Source organism: Ornithorhynchus anatinus, unplaced genomic scaffold, assembly GCF_004115215.2.
Source record: "Ornithorhynchus anatinus isolate Pmale09 unplaced genomic scaffold, mOrnAna1.pri.v4 scaffold_80_arrow_ctg1, whole genome shotgun sequence".
Lineage (NCBI taxonomy): Eukaryota > Metazoa > Chordata > Mammalia > Monotremata > Ornithorhynchidae > Ornithorhynchus > Ornithorhynchus anatinus.
In genome coordinates this window covers 1188046-1200839 of record NW_024396936.1, presented here as the reverse complement: position 1 = coordinate 1200839, position 12794 = coordinate 1188046, and the positions used below count along the sequence as shown (strand labels likewise).

At 45.5% G+C, this 12794-nt stretch overlaps 1 protein-coding gene across 1 annotated transcript; it reads right to left on the bottom strand.

Moving 5' to 3' along the window:
- Positions 1 to 10903: 10903 nt before the first annotated feature.
- On the bottom strand, positions 10904 to 11881 carry LOC100085752 (olfactory receptor 2G3-like). The gene has a single exon (XM_029057291.1). It carries the CDS (start codon positions 11879 to 11881, stop codon positions 10949 to 10951), a length of 933 nt encoding a protein of 310 aa, XP_028913124.1. The 3' UTR covers positions 10904 to 10948.
- Between the last annotated feature and the right edge of the window lie 913 nt (positions 11882 to 12794).

Genomic DNA, 12794 nt, shown 5'->3' with positions numbered 1-12794 from the left:
CAGATAAGTGGCAGAGCTGGGTTTAGAACCCATGTTCTCTGACTCCCAGAGGATTTTAGGACCTAATGAAGGCCAACAGGCTCCTGGGTGTTCCTGAAGTGACTTTAAGGGCTATTTTGGCTGGGAATTAAGGCTGAGAAGTCTTGGTAACATCACAGTGAGTCACGGAGCAGACAAGTGGTAGTGCTGGGATAGAACCCAAGTCCTTCTGGATTCCAGACCACATTACTTCCCTGCTGAAACCTTCATTCTCATCCCCTCATGAAGGTGGCCTAAATATAAAATATAGTGGCATTGTGAAGTGGTTCTTTTTTGGAAGACCCGGACCTTTAGGAAATAACTCTTGAAAGCAGAGTAGGTGGGAAGGTCTAGGAGAAGAAAGTGGTTGGAGGAGATGAAGCTCCTTTACTACTAGGTGGCCACTCTATTTAGCTAAAGGCCAAGGAGCCACTCTCCTACCTGTTTCCAGAGGACTTCTTGGCTTGGAACCATTTAGAAGGGAAATTTGAGGATTGCTGTCTGGCCGACTCTAGCCAGCCCAGTGCACCTGGTTAATTTTCCAATGCCCTAGAGAAAAAGAGTTGGGAGCAGTTGTTCCATCACACCACAGTTCCTCCAGTTCCACTGTCACCTTTCCTCTTTTCCTATTTCATTCATTCATTCAGTCGTATTTATTGAGCTCTTACTGCTTGCTGAGCACTGTACTAAGCACTTGGGAGAGTACAATACAACAACAACAATAATAATATTAATAATAATGGTATTTGTTAAGCACTTACTATGTGCAAAGCACTGTTCTAAGAGCTGGGGGGGATACAAGGTGATCGGGTTGTCCCACGTAGGGCTCACAGTTTTAATCCTCATTTTACAGATGAAGTGACTGAGGCACGGAGAAGTTAAGTGATTTGCCCAAAGTCACACAGCTTTGTCACATTCCCTGCCCACAGTGAGGTTACAGTCAGGGTGGGGGGAGACAGACATTAATATAAATACATAAATAATAATTACAGATATAATGATAATGATAATTATGGTATTTATTAAGTGCTTACTTTGTTCTGAGCACTGTTCTAAGCACTGGCGTAGATACAAAGTAATCAGGTGGTCCCACGTGGTGCTCACAGTTTATTCCCCATTTTACAGATGAGGTAACTGAGGCACAGAGAAGCTAAGTGGCTTGCCCAATGTCCCACAGCAGACATTTGACAGAGCCGGGATTAGAACCCACATCCTCTGACTCCCAAGCCCGTGCTCTTACCACTGAACCACTCTGTTTCTCTACATATCGGTACATATCTTTCAATTTCTTGTGAGTTAATTAGATCATCACTCACTTTTAAAAAATTATTTTACGGTATTTGTTAAATCCTTACTATGTGCCAGGCACCACTCTAAGAACCTCTCGGAATCTCACCTGGAAAGTTTTCCAGTGATCTACCAGTCTCGAATACGGGAGGGAGAGTCAAACAGAGGCATATCCATTCCATTCCTATCTTGGGAAATGGCTAGCGATTGAATGGCTATCTGCTATAAGTCAAAACTCACCTGTGCTGGGCAGCAGTGGCCTGGGAGAGAGTCCAAGGCAGAGACTCAGATTTACTTCATGGAAGGAGTAAATCGATTCTGTATTTTTACCAAGAAAATTCTATGGATACACTACCAGAACAATTGCAGATGGAGGTGGGGTGTTCTGGGAGAGATGTGTCCATGGTGTCACTATGGGTTGGAGGCAACTTGACAGCATAAGACAACAATAACAATTGCTCTAAGCAATGGGGTAGATATAAGATAATCAGGTTGGACATAGTCCCTGTCACTCATAGGGCTCACAGTCTTAATCCCTATTTTACAGATGAGGTAACTGAGGCATAGAGAAGTTAGGTGACTTGCCTGAAGTCACACAACAGATAAGTAGCAGATCTGGGATTAAAACCTAGGTCCTTCTGACTCTTAGGTCCATCTTCTATTCACTAAGTCTCTCTGCTTCTTTTTTTTTTTTCTTGTTTAATTCACTGCCAGCAGGGGATTATGCTCGAGCTGCTGAGTACTGCTGATGAAGGTTCAAGCACCAAGCCAAACATCCATTTCAAATTTATCCTTTCCTGCCTTAACTCTGCCCTCTCCTCCGCCAGGCAAAACTATTTTTCTTCCCTCATTGACACCCATGCCCGTCACCCCCGCCAATTGTTCTGGACCTTTAATTCTCTCCTCAGGCCCCCTGTTCCTCACCCTCCCCCATCCCTCACCCCCAACGATCTGGCCACCTACTTCATCATGAAAATTAACACAATCAGGTCTGAGCTCCCCAAAGTCACCCCTCCCCATTCTGCCTCCCCCCCCAGCCCTCTCCCCTACTTTCCCATACTTCCCTGCAGTATCCTCAGAGGAGATCTCCTCCCTCCTTGCAAGTGTCACCCCCTGCACTGTGCTTCGGACCCCATTCCCACTCACCTTATAAAAACCATAGCCCCTTCCCTCCTCCCCTCCTTAACTTCTATCTTTAACCACTCACTCTCCAATGGCTTCTTCCCTTTTGCGTTCACACATGCCCATGCCTCCCCCATCCTAAAAGAAATCTCTCTCGACCCCACTTCCTCTTCCAGTTATCGCCCTATCTTCCTTTTCAAGCTCCTAGAACAAGTCGTCTACACTCGCTGCCTAGAATTCCTTAACTCCCATTCTCTCCTGGACCCCCTCCAATCTGGCTTCCGTCCCTTCCACTCTACCGAGACTGCTCTCTCAAAGGTCACCCATGACCTCCTTCTTGCCAAATCCAGTGGCTCCTACTCAATCTTAATCCTCCTCGACCTCTCAGCTGCCTTTGATACTGTAGACCATTCCCTTCTCTTCCACACCTTATTTCACCTTGGCTTCACTAACTCCGTCCTCTCCTGGTTCTCCTCTTATCTTTCTGGCCGTTCATTCTCTGTGTCCTACGCAGGCTCCTCCTCCCCGTCTCATCCTCTAACGGTAGGGGTTCCTCAAAGGTCAGTTCTTGGCCCTCTTCTGTTCTCCATTTACACTCACTCCCTTGGTGAACTCATTCACTCCCATGGCTTCAACTATCATCTCTATGCAGATGACACACCCCTGTCCTCTCGCCCTCCTTTCAGGGTCGTATCTCCTCCTGCCTCCAGGATGTCTCCACCTGGATGTCAGCCCACCCCCTAAAACTCAACATGTCCAAACCTGAGCTCCTTATCTTCCCTCCCAAGCCCTGTCCCCTTCCTGACTTCCCTGTCACTGTGGATGGTACGACCATCCTTCCTGTCTCTCGAGCCCACAACCTTGGTGTCATCTTTGACTCAGCTCTCTCATTCACCCCACACATCCAATCCATCACCAAGGCCTGCCGATCTCACCTTTATAATATCGACAAGATCTGCCCTTTCCTCTCCACGCAAATGGCTATCTTACTGGTACAGGCTTTCATAATATCCTGGCTGGATTATTGTGTCAGCCTTCTCTCTGATCTCCCTTCCTCCTGCCTCTTCCCACTCCAGTCTATTCTTCATTCCGCTGCCCAGCTCATCTTCCTGAGGAAACGCTCTGGGCATGTCACTCCCCTTCTTAAAAACCTCCAGTGGTTGCCTATCAACCTCTGCATGAAACAAAAACTTCTCAATCTAGGCTACAAGGCTCTCCATCACCTTGCCCCCTCCTACCTCTCCTCCCTTCTCTCTTTCTACTGCCCACCCCATAGGTTCTGCTCCTCTGCTGCCCACCTCCTCACCGTCTCCCGTTCTTGCCTATCCTGCCGTCGACCCCTGGGCCATGTCCTCCCGCTGTCCTGGAATGCCCTCCCTCCTCACCTCCGCCAAACTAACTCTCTCCCCCTCTTCAAAGCCCTACTGAGAGCTCACCTCCTCCAAGAGGCCTTCCTAGACTGAGCTTCCCCTTTTCCCTCTGCTGCCTCACTGCCCCCCCTCCCCTTCTCTCAGCTAAGCCCCCTTTCCCCACTTTCCCTCTGCTCCTTCCCCTGTCTCTTCGCCTCCCCTCAGCACTGTGCTCATTTGCTCATCTGTATATATTTTTATTACCCTATTCATTTTGTTAATGAGGTGTACATCCCCTTGATTCTATTTATTGCTATTGTTTTTGACTGTCTCCCCCAATTAGACTGTAAACCCATCAGTGGGCAGGGATTGCCTCTATTTGTTGCCGAATTGTACGTTCCAAGCACTTAGTACAGTGCTCTGCACATAGTAAGCGCTCAATAAATAAATGATTGAATGAATGGATGCTTCAAAAGAAAGACTGATAAGAGATCTTACATATGGCCCAGGTAGCCTCAAATGTGCAAACAGGCAAAGACCTTGGCACTGCAGCTGGAGGGACATGTCAGAGAAGAGCACTGTGTGTCATTGGATTGGATAAATAACAGTGTATTTAGGATCTGCTTTTTTCTGAGTATAGGGAAAAAACTCCCAGTGTTACCACCATTCTACAGATATGGGCAATGGATGGGGAAAATCTGCCTTTTCTGGTTCTGCCACTTGCCTGCTCAAAAACTTGGGGCAAATCACTTAACTTTTCTGTGATGTGGTTTCTTCATCTGTAAAATGAGAATTAAATATCTGTCTTCCCTCCCCCTAAGCCTGTAAGTCCCATTTGAGACAGGGACTGGGTCTGATCCTGCCTACCTATTATCACTTCTGTTTTCCAGATACTCCCCTATCCATGCGTGAGTCTTTCTCAGAAACAGTGATTTATGCAGTAAAGTGAGCTTGCTTGCACACCCTCTAAATCAGTGCTGACTCCTGATATTTAGCCTTTGTTTACACTTCCATTGAACTTCCTGTCCACTGAATGTTCTACGTTTAATTCCTTGGTGCATTTCACAGAAAATGAAGTGGGAGCCAGATAACAATAACGATGATGGTATTTGTTAAGCATTTACTAAGTGCGAGGCACTGTATGAGGTGCAGGAATGGATACAAGCCATTTGGGTTGGAGACAGTCCCTGTCCCACGTGGGGTTGACAGTCTCAATTTTACAGATGAGGGAACAGAGTACCAGAGAAGTGAAGTGACTTGGCCAAGGTCACACAGCAGACAAATGGCAGAGCTGGGATTAGAACCCATGAACTTCTGACTCATGGGTCTGTGCTCTATCCACTATGCCATGCTGCCACACTGTGTCTCTTTGTCTATGTCCTGGGGTCCGAATGTGCCTTCTGCTCATTTTTCATTCAATCATATTTATTGACCAGTTGCTGTGTGCAGAGCACTGTACTAAACACTTGGAAAGTACAATTCTGCAACAGAGACAATCCCTACCCTACAATGGTGTCACAGTCTAGTCTCTCCACAGTTCCCTTCAATCTTGCCTCAATTTTTGGAGAAGAAAACCAGAGGAAGCTTAAACCACCTCAATTTTGGCAAAGATTAGTGGGTGGAGCTGGCTGAGCAAGACTCACCTGCTTCAGCTCTGAATTTCATCTTTGAATTTCATCTTTGAATAGTATAGATGTTGGAATGGTGTAAAGAGGAAAATTTGTTGCTATTGATCCTTTACTGATGTGGGAGTTTCTCTCAGCGAAAGGAATAAGAAAGATTTGAACCTTGCAACCAACCACCTCCAACTCTCTGAGAAATAGGCCCATAATATGAGATTTCTAGATTCCTACCCAACAGGAGTATTTTTCTCTAAACAATTGTAATTTTTGTTAAGCGCTTACTCTGTGCCAAGCATTGTACTGGAGAAGCAGCATGGCCTAGTGGGAAAAGCTTGGGCCTAGGAGTCAGACGACTTGGGTTCTAATCCTAGCTCTGCCACTTGTCTGCTGTGTGACATTGGTCAAGTCACTTAACGTGCCTGTGTTTTAGTTTACCTCATCTGTAAAATGGTAATTAAAACTGAGCCCCAGGTGGGAATGGACTCTGTCCAACCTGATTATCTTATGTCTACCCAGTGCTTAGTACAGCACCTGGCACATAGTAAGCACTTAACAAATGCCATTACACACTCACCCATACACACACACACACACACACTTACACATTGTACTAAGTGCTGGGGTAGAGAGAAGACAATCAGTTTGGACACAGACTGTGAGCCCATGTGGACAGGGACTAAGCAGGAGGGAGTAGGATTTAATCCTCATTTTTCAGAGGAGGAAATTGAGGCACAGAAAAATTAAATGACTTGAGGTCACACAGCAGGCAAATGGTGGAGGTGGAACTAGAACCCAGAGCCAACCATTTGTGCTCTTTTGACTAGGCCATCCTGGTTCCCAGAAGAAAAGAGCATGTTTCCTGCTCCCTTCTCCCAGTCATGGACAAATCATGAATTACTCCCAGAATCTCCACCCACTGCTAAAAGCTTCAGGAGAGATGAGAATAGGATGAGTGGGGGTAAGACTTTCAAAAACAGGTACATTTGGACAGGGCGGGAGGTGCTGGAGAAGTCAAAAAAGTGAGACTTGGAAATCTCTGCCCCCGGGGGTCAATCTGTAAGCTTGGTATGGGCAGGGGATATGTCCTCTAATTTTATTGTATTGTACTCTCCCAAGTACCACTCTACACCATTCTGTACATAGTAAACACTGGAAAGCATCATGGCATAGTAGATAGAGCACAGGCCTGGGAGTCATTGTGTCATGGGTTCTAATCCTGACTTTGCCACTCATCTGTTGTGTGACCTTCGGAAAGTCACTTCACTTCTCTGTGCCTCAGTTACCTCACCTCTAAAATGGGGCTTGAGACTGTGAGTCCCATGTGAGACAGGTACTGGGTCCAACCCAATTTGCTTGTCCCCACCCCAGCAATTAGTACAGTGCCTGGCACATAGTAAGTGCTTAACAAGTACCATAATTAATATTATTAATAAATGCCATTGATTGTTTGATCAATTTTTTGGTCAGAATCAGAAATAGTCCTTTCCTGGGTAGAGAGCAGATGATATCTAAGTAAAGTTTTAATTTTGTCCTCTGGCCTCTCTCCCTGGGTTGCTACACTCTTCAGGATTCTCTTCTCTGCTTTTTATCTCTTTGCTTAGAAGACTATGAAATGAAAACTGGAATAATAGGAAAAGGCAAATTGTCAGTGCTTCTGTCCAGAACTCTGGTTCAAAGGAACCGTGCTAGGTTGAAGGAAATTTTTGCTGAATTCCCTGAAGACTGGTGCTTTGGTGGAACCATAGAGAGGGTGTGAATTGTGAATTCTGCAGAGGCCTTCGAATCTCTGGGTCCTATGGAAGCAATTAGCCTGAATTGCTAAGTGTCCAGGGTGGAACTCTCCAGGAAGACAAGAGAGTGAGGAATTCTACTGAACCTGGTCCTTCTCTTTGTGAGAGTTCCATGCCAAACTGAGACACCCACACCCTGCTGATTACTTGATAATTATCTCTAGGTTGGAGCTGAGGGGGGCGGAGAATAACATTTAGGGTCCTTAAAAGAGTGGTCATGACATAGTTGGGGGGAGGGGGCGGATGGAGAGTTCCCAAATTTAACCTTCAGTTCAAAGAAAAGGGACTAATCCTGATTTGATTGGGGGGGGCGGAATTTAGTAGAATATTTGCTTCTCATCGAGGCAATAATAATGCAATTGATATGACGATAATAAAGCTGGTGTCAGCAATGATATTCTCTAGACAGTAAGCTCGTTGCGAGCAGGGAATGTGTCTGTTTATGGTTGTATTTTACTCTTCCAAGTGCTTAGGACAGTGCTCTGCACACTGTAAATCCTCAATAAATACGACTGAATGAATGAAAGTAAACTGATTAACCATCTTAGTAATTAGGCGTGTCAATCTATCAGAAGGTGGAACATTTTTAGATGCCTCTTCCATAACCAGGAGATTATTTTGATATCAGTCTTAACTGATTATATTGAATTTGGCATTTGTTAATCCATGATCAGGTTATTCAGCTTGCCTGTAGCATGGGGACGGCATCCTGACAAGCCCCACATGAAGGACAATGCCCATTGTAGTTCACACTCCTGTCCCACAGAATGCAACACCAGTTTTGCCAAGCAGGGATGCTCCATGACTAGAATGGATTTCCATGGGGCAGATGGAAGACTTCCTTTCCACAATCTCTGCAACAGCTCTAGTGCAACTATGTGGAACCAATTTTAACATAGCCGGAGGACACCTCTCCACTGCAGGTGCATCTCCTTTTTTTTGGCTGACCACACCTTAAGGTGAGGAGAAGCAAAATGTGAGCCTGAAAGAGCAGGACATGGGAGACCTCATGCTGTAGACCCCCGTGCCTCTTCTGAGTTCAACGTTTTGAAACCATCTTCAAAGTAGCAGGAAGAAGCTGATATACTGAGGTTGCAGAGCTTGGAGAACCAGAGTGAATAGAGAGGGCTGAACTGGAAGAGAACGTGGCTTACCAGACAGGACATGGGATTAGGAATCAGGAAAGCCAGGTTAGAGCCCTTGAGTAAGTTACAACCACTCTGGGCTCCAGTTTCCTCATCTGTAAAATGGGCATAAGATACTAGCCCTTCCTGCCTCTTAGATTGTTAGCCTTCTGTGAGACAGGGACTGTGCCAGACCTGATTACCATATTTATGCCAGAACTATAACATGTTTGACTGGAGAGCATGACATTTTATGGGATGACAGGGATGTAGAGTATAAGTGTTGCAGTCTGCAGTTGGGCAAAGGGAGATGTAAAGTGGAGTAGAGTAGCTTGGCTTAGTGGCAAGAGCACGGGCTTGGGAGTCAGAAATCATGGGTTCTAATCCCGGATCCGCCACTTGTCAGCTCTGTGACTTTGGGCAAGTCACTTCACTTCTCTGGGCCTCAGTTATCTCATCTGTAAAATGGGGATTAAAATTGTGAGCCCCATGTGGGACAACCTGATTACCTTGTATCTACCCTAGAGTTTAGAACAGTACTTGGCACATAGTAAGCACTTAACGAATACAATCATCATTATTATTATTTAGAGAACTATATGACCAAGGCATGATCTCCACAGCCCCAGGACTTCTCCATTTGTCATGGTTGTAACCTCTCAGAAGGCATTATGTGACAAATCCCCAGTGGCTTAATATTCATTTGGGTCAAACTATTAGGAAACATCTTTAGTTTCTTTAACTACTAGTGAAATTATCTTGAATGAACAAGCTGTGGCAAAATTCCAATTATTTTTAATTCACTGGCTAAGGATTCTTTGAGTATACAAGCAGTGACCTGATTCTTCCACTTTATAAAAATTTTAGTACATTCATTGAATCACCAGTAAATGAAACACAAAATATAATTAATTGTTGTCTCTATGGATAGTATTTCACTAAAATATTAATCACAGTAGCATTTATTGAATGCTTACTATGTGTTAAGCACACGGGTATGAGGTCCATCACAGTCCCTGTCCCGCACAGGATTCACAATCCAGTTTATTCTCATTTTACAGATGAAGAAATGGAGGCACTGACAGGTTGTGACTTGCCCAAGATCTCACAGTAGGCCAGAGGCAGAGCTGGGATTTCGAACCTAGGTCTTCCTGATTCCCATTCCCAGATACCTTCCACAGGATTATGCTCCCTCCATTTTCTTGTCTATTTGGCCTATCTTCTGGATTTATCCATACCAAAGATTTCGAGATTTTCATGTAGATATTTACATTTTTACAGAATGTTGATGTGTAATAACCTGGCCAAAGCTTACTGTGATTGTAGTGAAGATGAAAAAATATATTAGCAAAGATTCTGTAATATATACCCTGATTAGGGGACACATTAAATGTAAATTCTGGATATAACGCTTTAGAATCATTGCATGGGTGGCCCCCTGGTGGTTTTTCATTTGATCTTGGGCTGGAAATTTATTTTGCTATAATATTCTGTTGAGACTATGTGTTGACCACTGCCACTGGCCCCCATGCTTGGGACAGGGAGGAGGAAGCCAGGAAAGCAACTCCTTGGTGTCTTTCCCTAAAACTTTGGAAAATCAATCAGAGAGAAGGACTGGGGAGGAAACAGAAAGTTCATGTTGGCGGGAAGATGGAGACCTTCAGCCGTAATGCGGTAAGGAGAAGCGAGCTGTGGGTTTGGGAGAGCAGGACATGGGGAGAACTTGTGCTGTGGACCTTAGGTACAATCAGGGCACAGGGAGGGTTCATAGTGGATTCCTGGAGGGTTGGAGTCCAGTGTCTAAGAGTGTAGAGTAGTGAGGGTCCTGTCCCTGAGAGGGAGAAGAATGTGAGGCCTATAACACCTACAGGGAAATAGACAGGGTCTTGGTTCAGGGAGGGAAGGTAATAGGGAAGGACAGAAATAGGACTAGATAAAACGAAAAACAGTTCAACCTGGAATCTTTTTAATGGCATTTGTTAAGTGCTTGCTATGTTCCAGTCACTGAGCTAAGTGCTGGGGTAGATGCGAGATAATCAAGTTGGACAGAATCTCTGTTCCACATGGAGCTTCTATTCTTAATCCCCATTTTACAGATGAGATAAACTGAGGCACAGAGAAGGTAAGTGACTTGCCCAAGGTCACCTAGCAGACAAGTGGAGGAACTGGGATTATAACCCAGATCCTCTGACTCCCAGGCACATGCTTTTTCCAATAAACCATGCTGCTTCACTGGAGTTGTTTTGGTTGTTATGGTATTAAGAATATATTAACTACTGTAGCTCTCCCAGCTTTTTCTGTGGGCTTCTTGAGGCAGCCCTGGGAAGGTAATGGAAGGTTAGTTCCTGATGATCTAAGGATCAGGGATCCTGGGGAGATCCCTGGGCTTCAACCATAGAGTGGTGACAGCAAGAAAGGTGCAGGGACATGCGGGGCAAAGAATAGGAAGCCCCCAAACTTTCAGCTGAAGAATGAGAAATATGAAAAACTTGAAAGCTGACTGGTGAAGCTGACTGGGGTCCAGGCACTCTTAAAGTTACTACTGGGCTCTTTTGTCCTGGATTTAGGGATGAAAACCTTTCATGGTGCTTCTCTAGGACACTAGAAAATTTTGATTCAAGATTTTAAGTGCTTCCTCAACTTTGGTCTTTTCCCAAAAGCCTTCTGAGTGCTTTTTTCATGTCCTTGTTCCTCAGGGTATAGATGAGTGGGTTGAGTGTGGGGGTGATCACGGCATAGGAGAGGGTCAGGAACTTTCCTGAACTCATGGAGAAGGATCTGTTGGACTGGATGTAGATGCCCGAGATCATACCAAAGAAAAGAGTCACCACCAGCAGATGGGACCCACAGGTGCCTAGGGCTTTCCGCCAGGCCTGGGATGACTTGATCCTCAGTGCGGCTCGGGCGATGAACCCGTAGGAGACCAAGATCAGGGCAATGGGCAGAAGGACCAGGATCAAGGTGGCAATGAAAAGCACAACCTCATTGGCTCGAATATCCACACATGCCAGTTTGATCATGGTGGGCACCTCACAACCAAAGTTAGGTATATGCCGGTTGCCACATCGGGGCAGACGGAGGGTGATGGTGCTCTGGATTGCACTGTTTCCCATCCCACTCAGCCACGCCATGGCTGCCAGGCCTTGGCAGAGCCGTGGGTGCATGAGAGTCATGTAGTGGAGGGGCCGACAGACCGCAGCATAGCGGTCAAAGGCCATGATGGTGAGAAGGACACACTCAGTTGAGCCCAGGGCCAGGCCAACGGAGAGTTGGACCGCACAGCCTATAACAGTGATGGTTTTATATGGTCCCCACAGGTTCCATAATAACTGGGGAATGGCATTGGTTGTGAAACAGAGATCAACAAAGGAGAGATGGGAGAGGAAGAAGTACATGGGTGTGTGGAGGTGAGGGTCCAGGTGGGACACTACGACAATGATTGTATTGCCTAAAAGGGTGAGGAGGTAGGAAATCAAGATAAGCACAAATAAGACCATCTCTAGTTGGGGCTGGTCAGAGAAACCCATCAAGATGAAGTCTCGTCCAGAGCTGCTGTTGGTCACTTCCATCATCCATCACTGCCAAGAGAAAATGAGACACGGGTGATTAGGTTAGTGCTTGGCATATAGTAAGCACTTAAGAAATATCACAATCATCAGAAAGAGTGGAAAGGGTGGAGCCTACAGGATTCACGGAATCAGCAAGATCCTAACCCCAAACCCAACACATTTATAGTGAAATCCCAGGATAGAATAAGTTCATATTCCCATTTTCCAGGTGTCAGTGGGTTTTTTCTTCCCCCATTCTCTTCTTTTTGTTCAGAACCTTCCTCAGAAAAGCAAAATAAACAATCCTATCCAGGGGAATTGTTCAAGAGTTGGTGTTAGAATGCATGTGCTTGTGTCAGTGAGTGTATGTGTGTAACAGTGAGGGAAGAGGAGCCCATGGTCAAGGTAAGATTGGTATTGGAATGACACAGGATTTCATACAAGAACATAAGCAGTGTCGTGCTGAACCAGATCATCCATCCATTGCTCCACTTGCATTCAACCCCTGGGTCCTTACTTCACCAAGGGGCACTGTGACATCCCCATGAAATCAGGCTTCCCATTGATCCCTGCTCCATTCTGGAAAGAACCCAGAAGTAATGTTGAGAAGGTCACCACTGTTACTTCTCTGACTGTTGATCTGATCTATGAGGAACCTGAAATCGTTCTGCTCCTTCCATGTTTCTACAAAACATTTTTCTACATTTTCTACATTTCTCTATAAAAGCTTTCCATTCACATTTCCCCACTCATCAAAAATCTCCAATGGTTGCCCATCTATCTCCACATCAAAGAGAAACTCCCTGAACATTGAGTTTAGAGCATTCAATCCCCTTGCCCCCTCTTACCTCACCTCCCTGATTTCCCACAACAACCCAGCCCACACACTTCACTCCTCTATTACTGAGTTGTACTTTCCAAGCACTTAGTACAG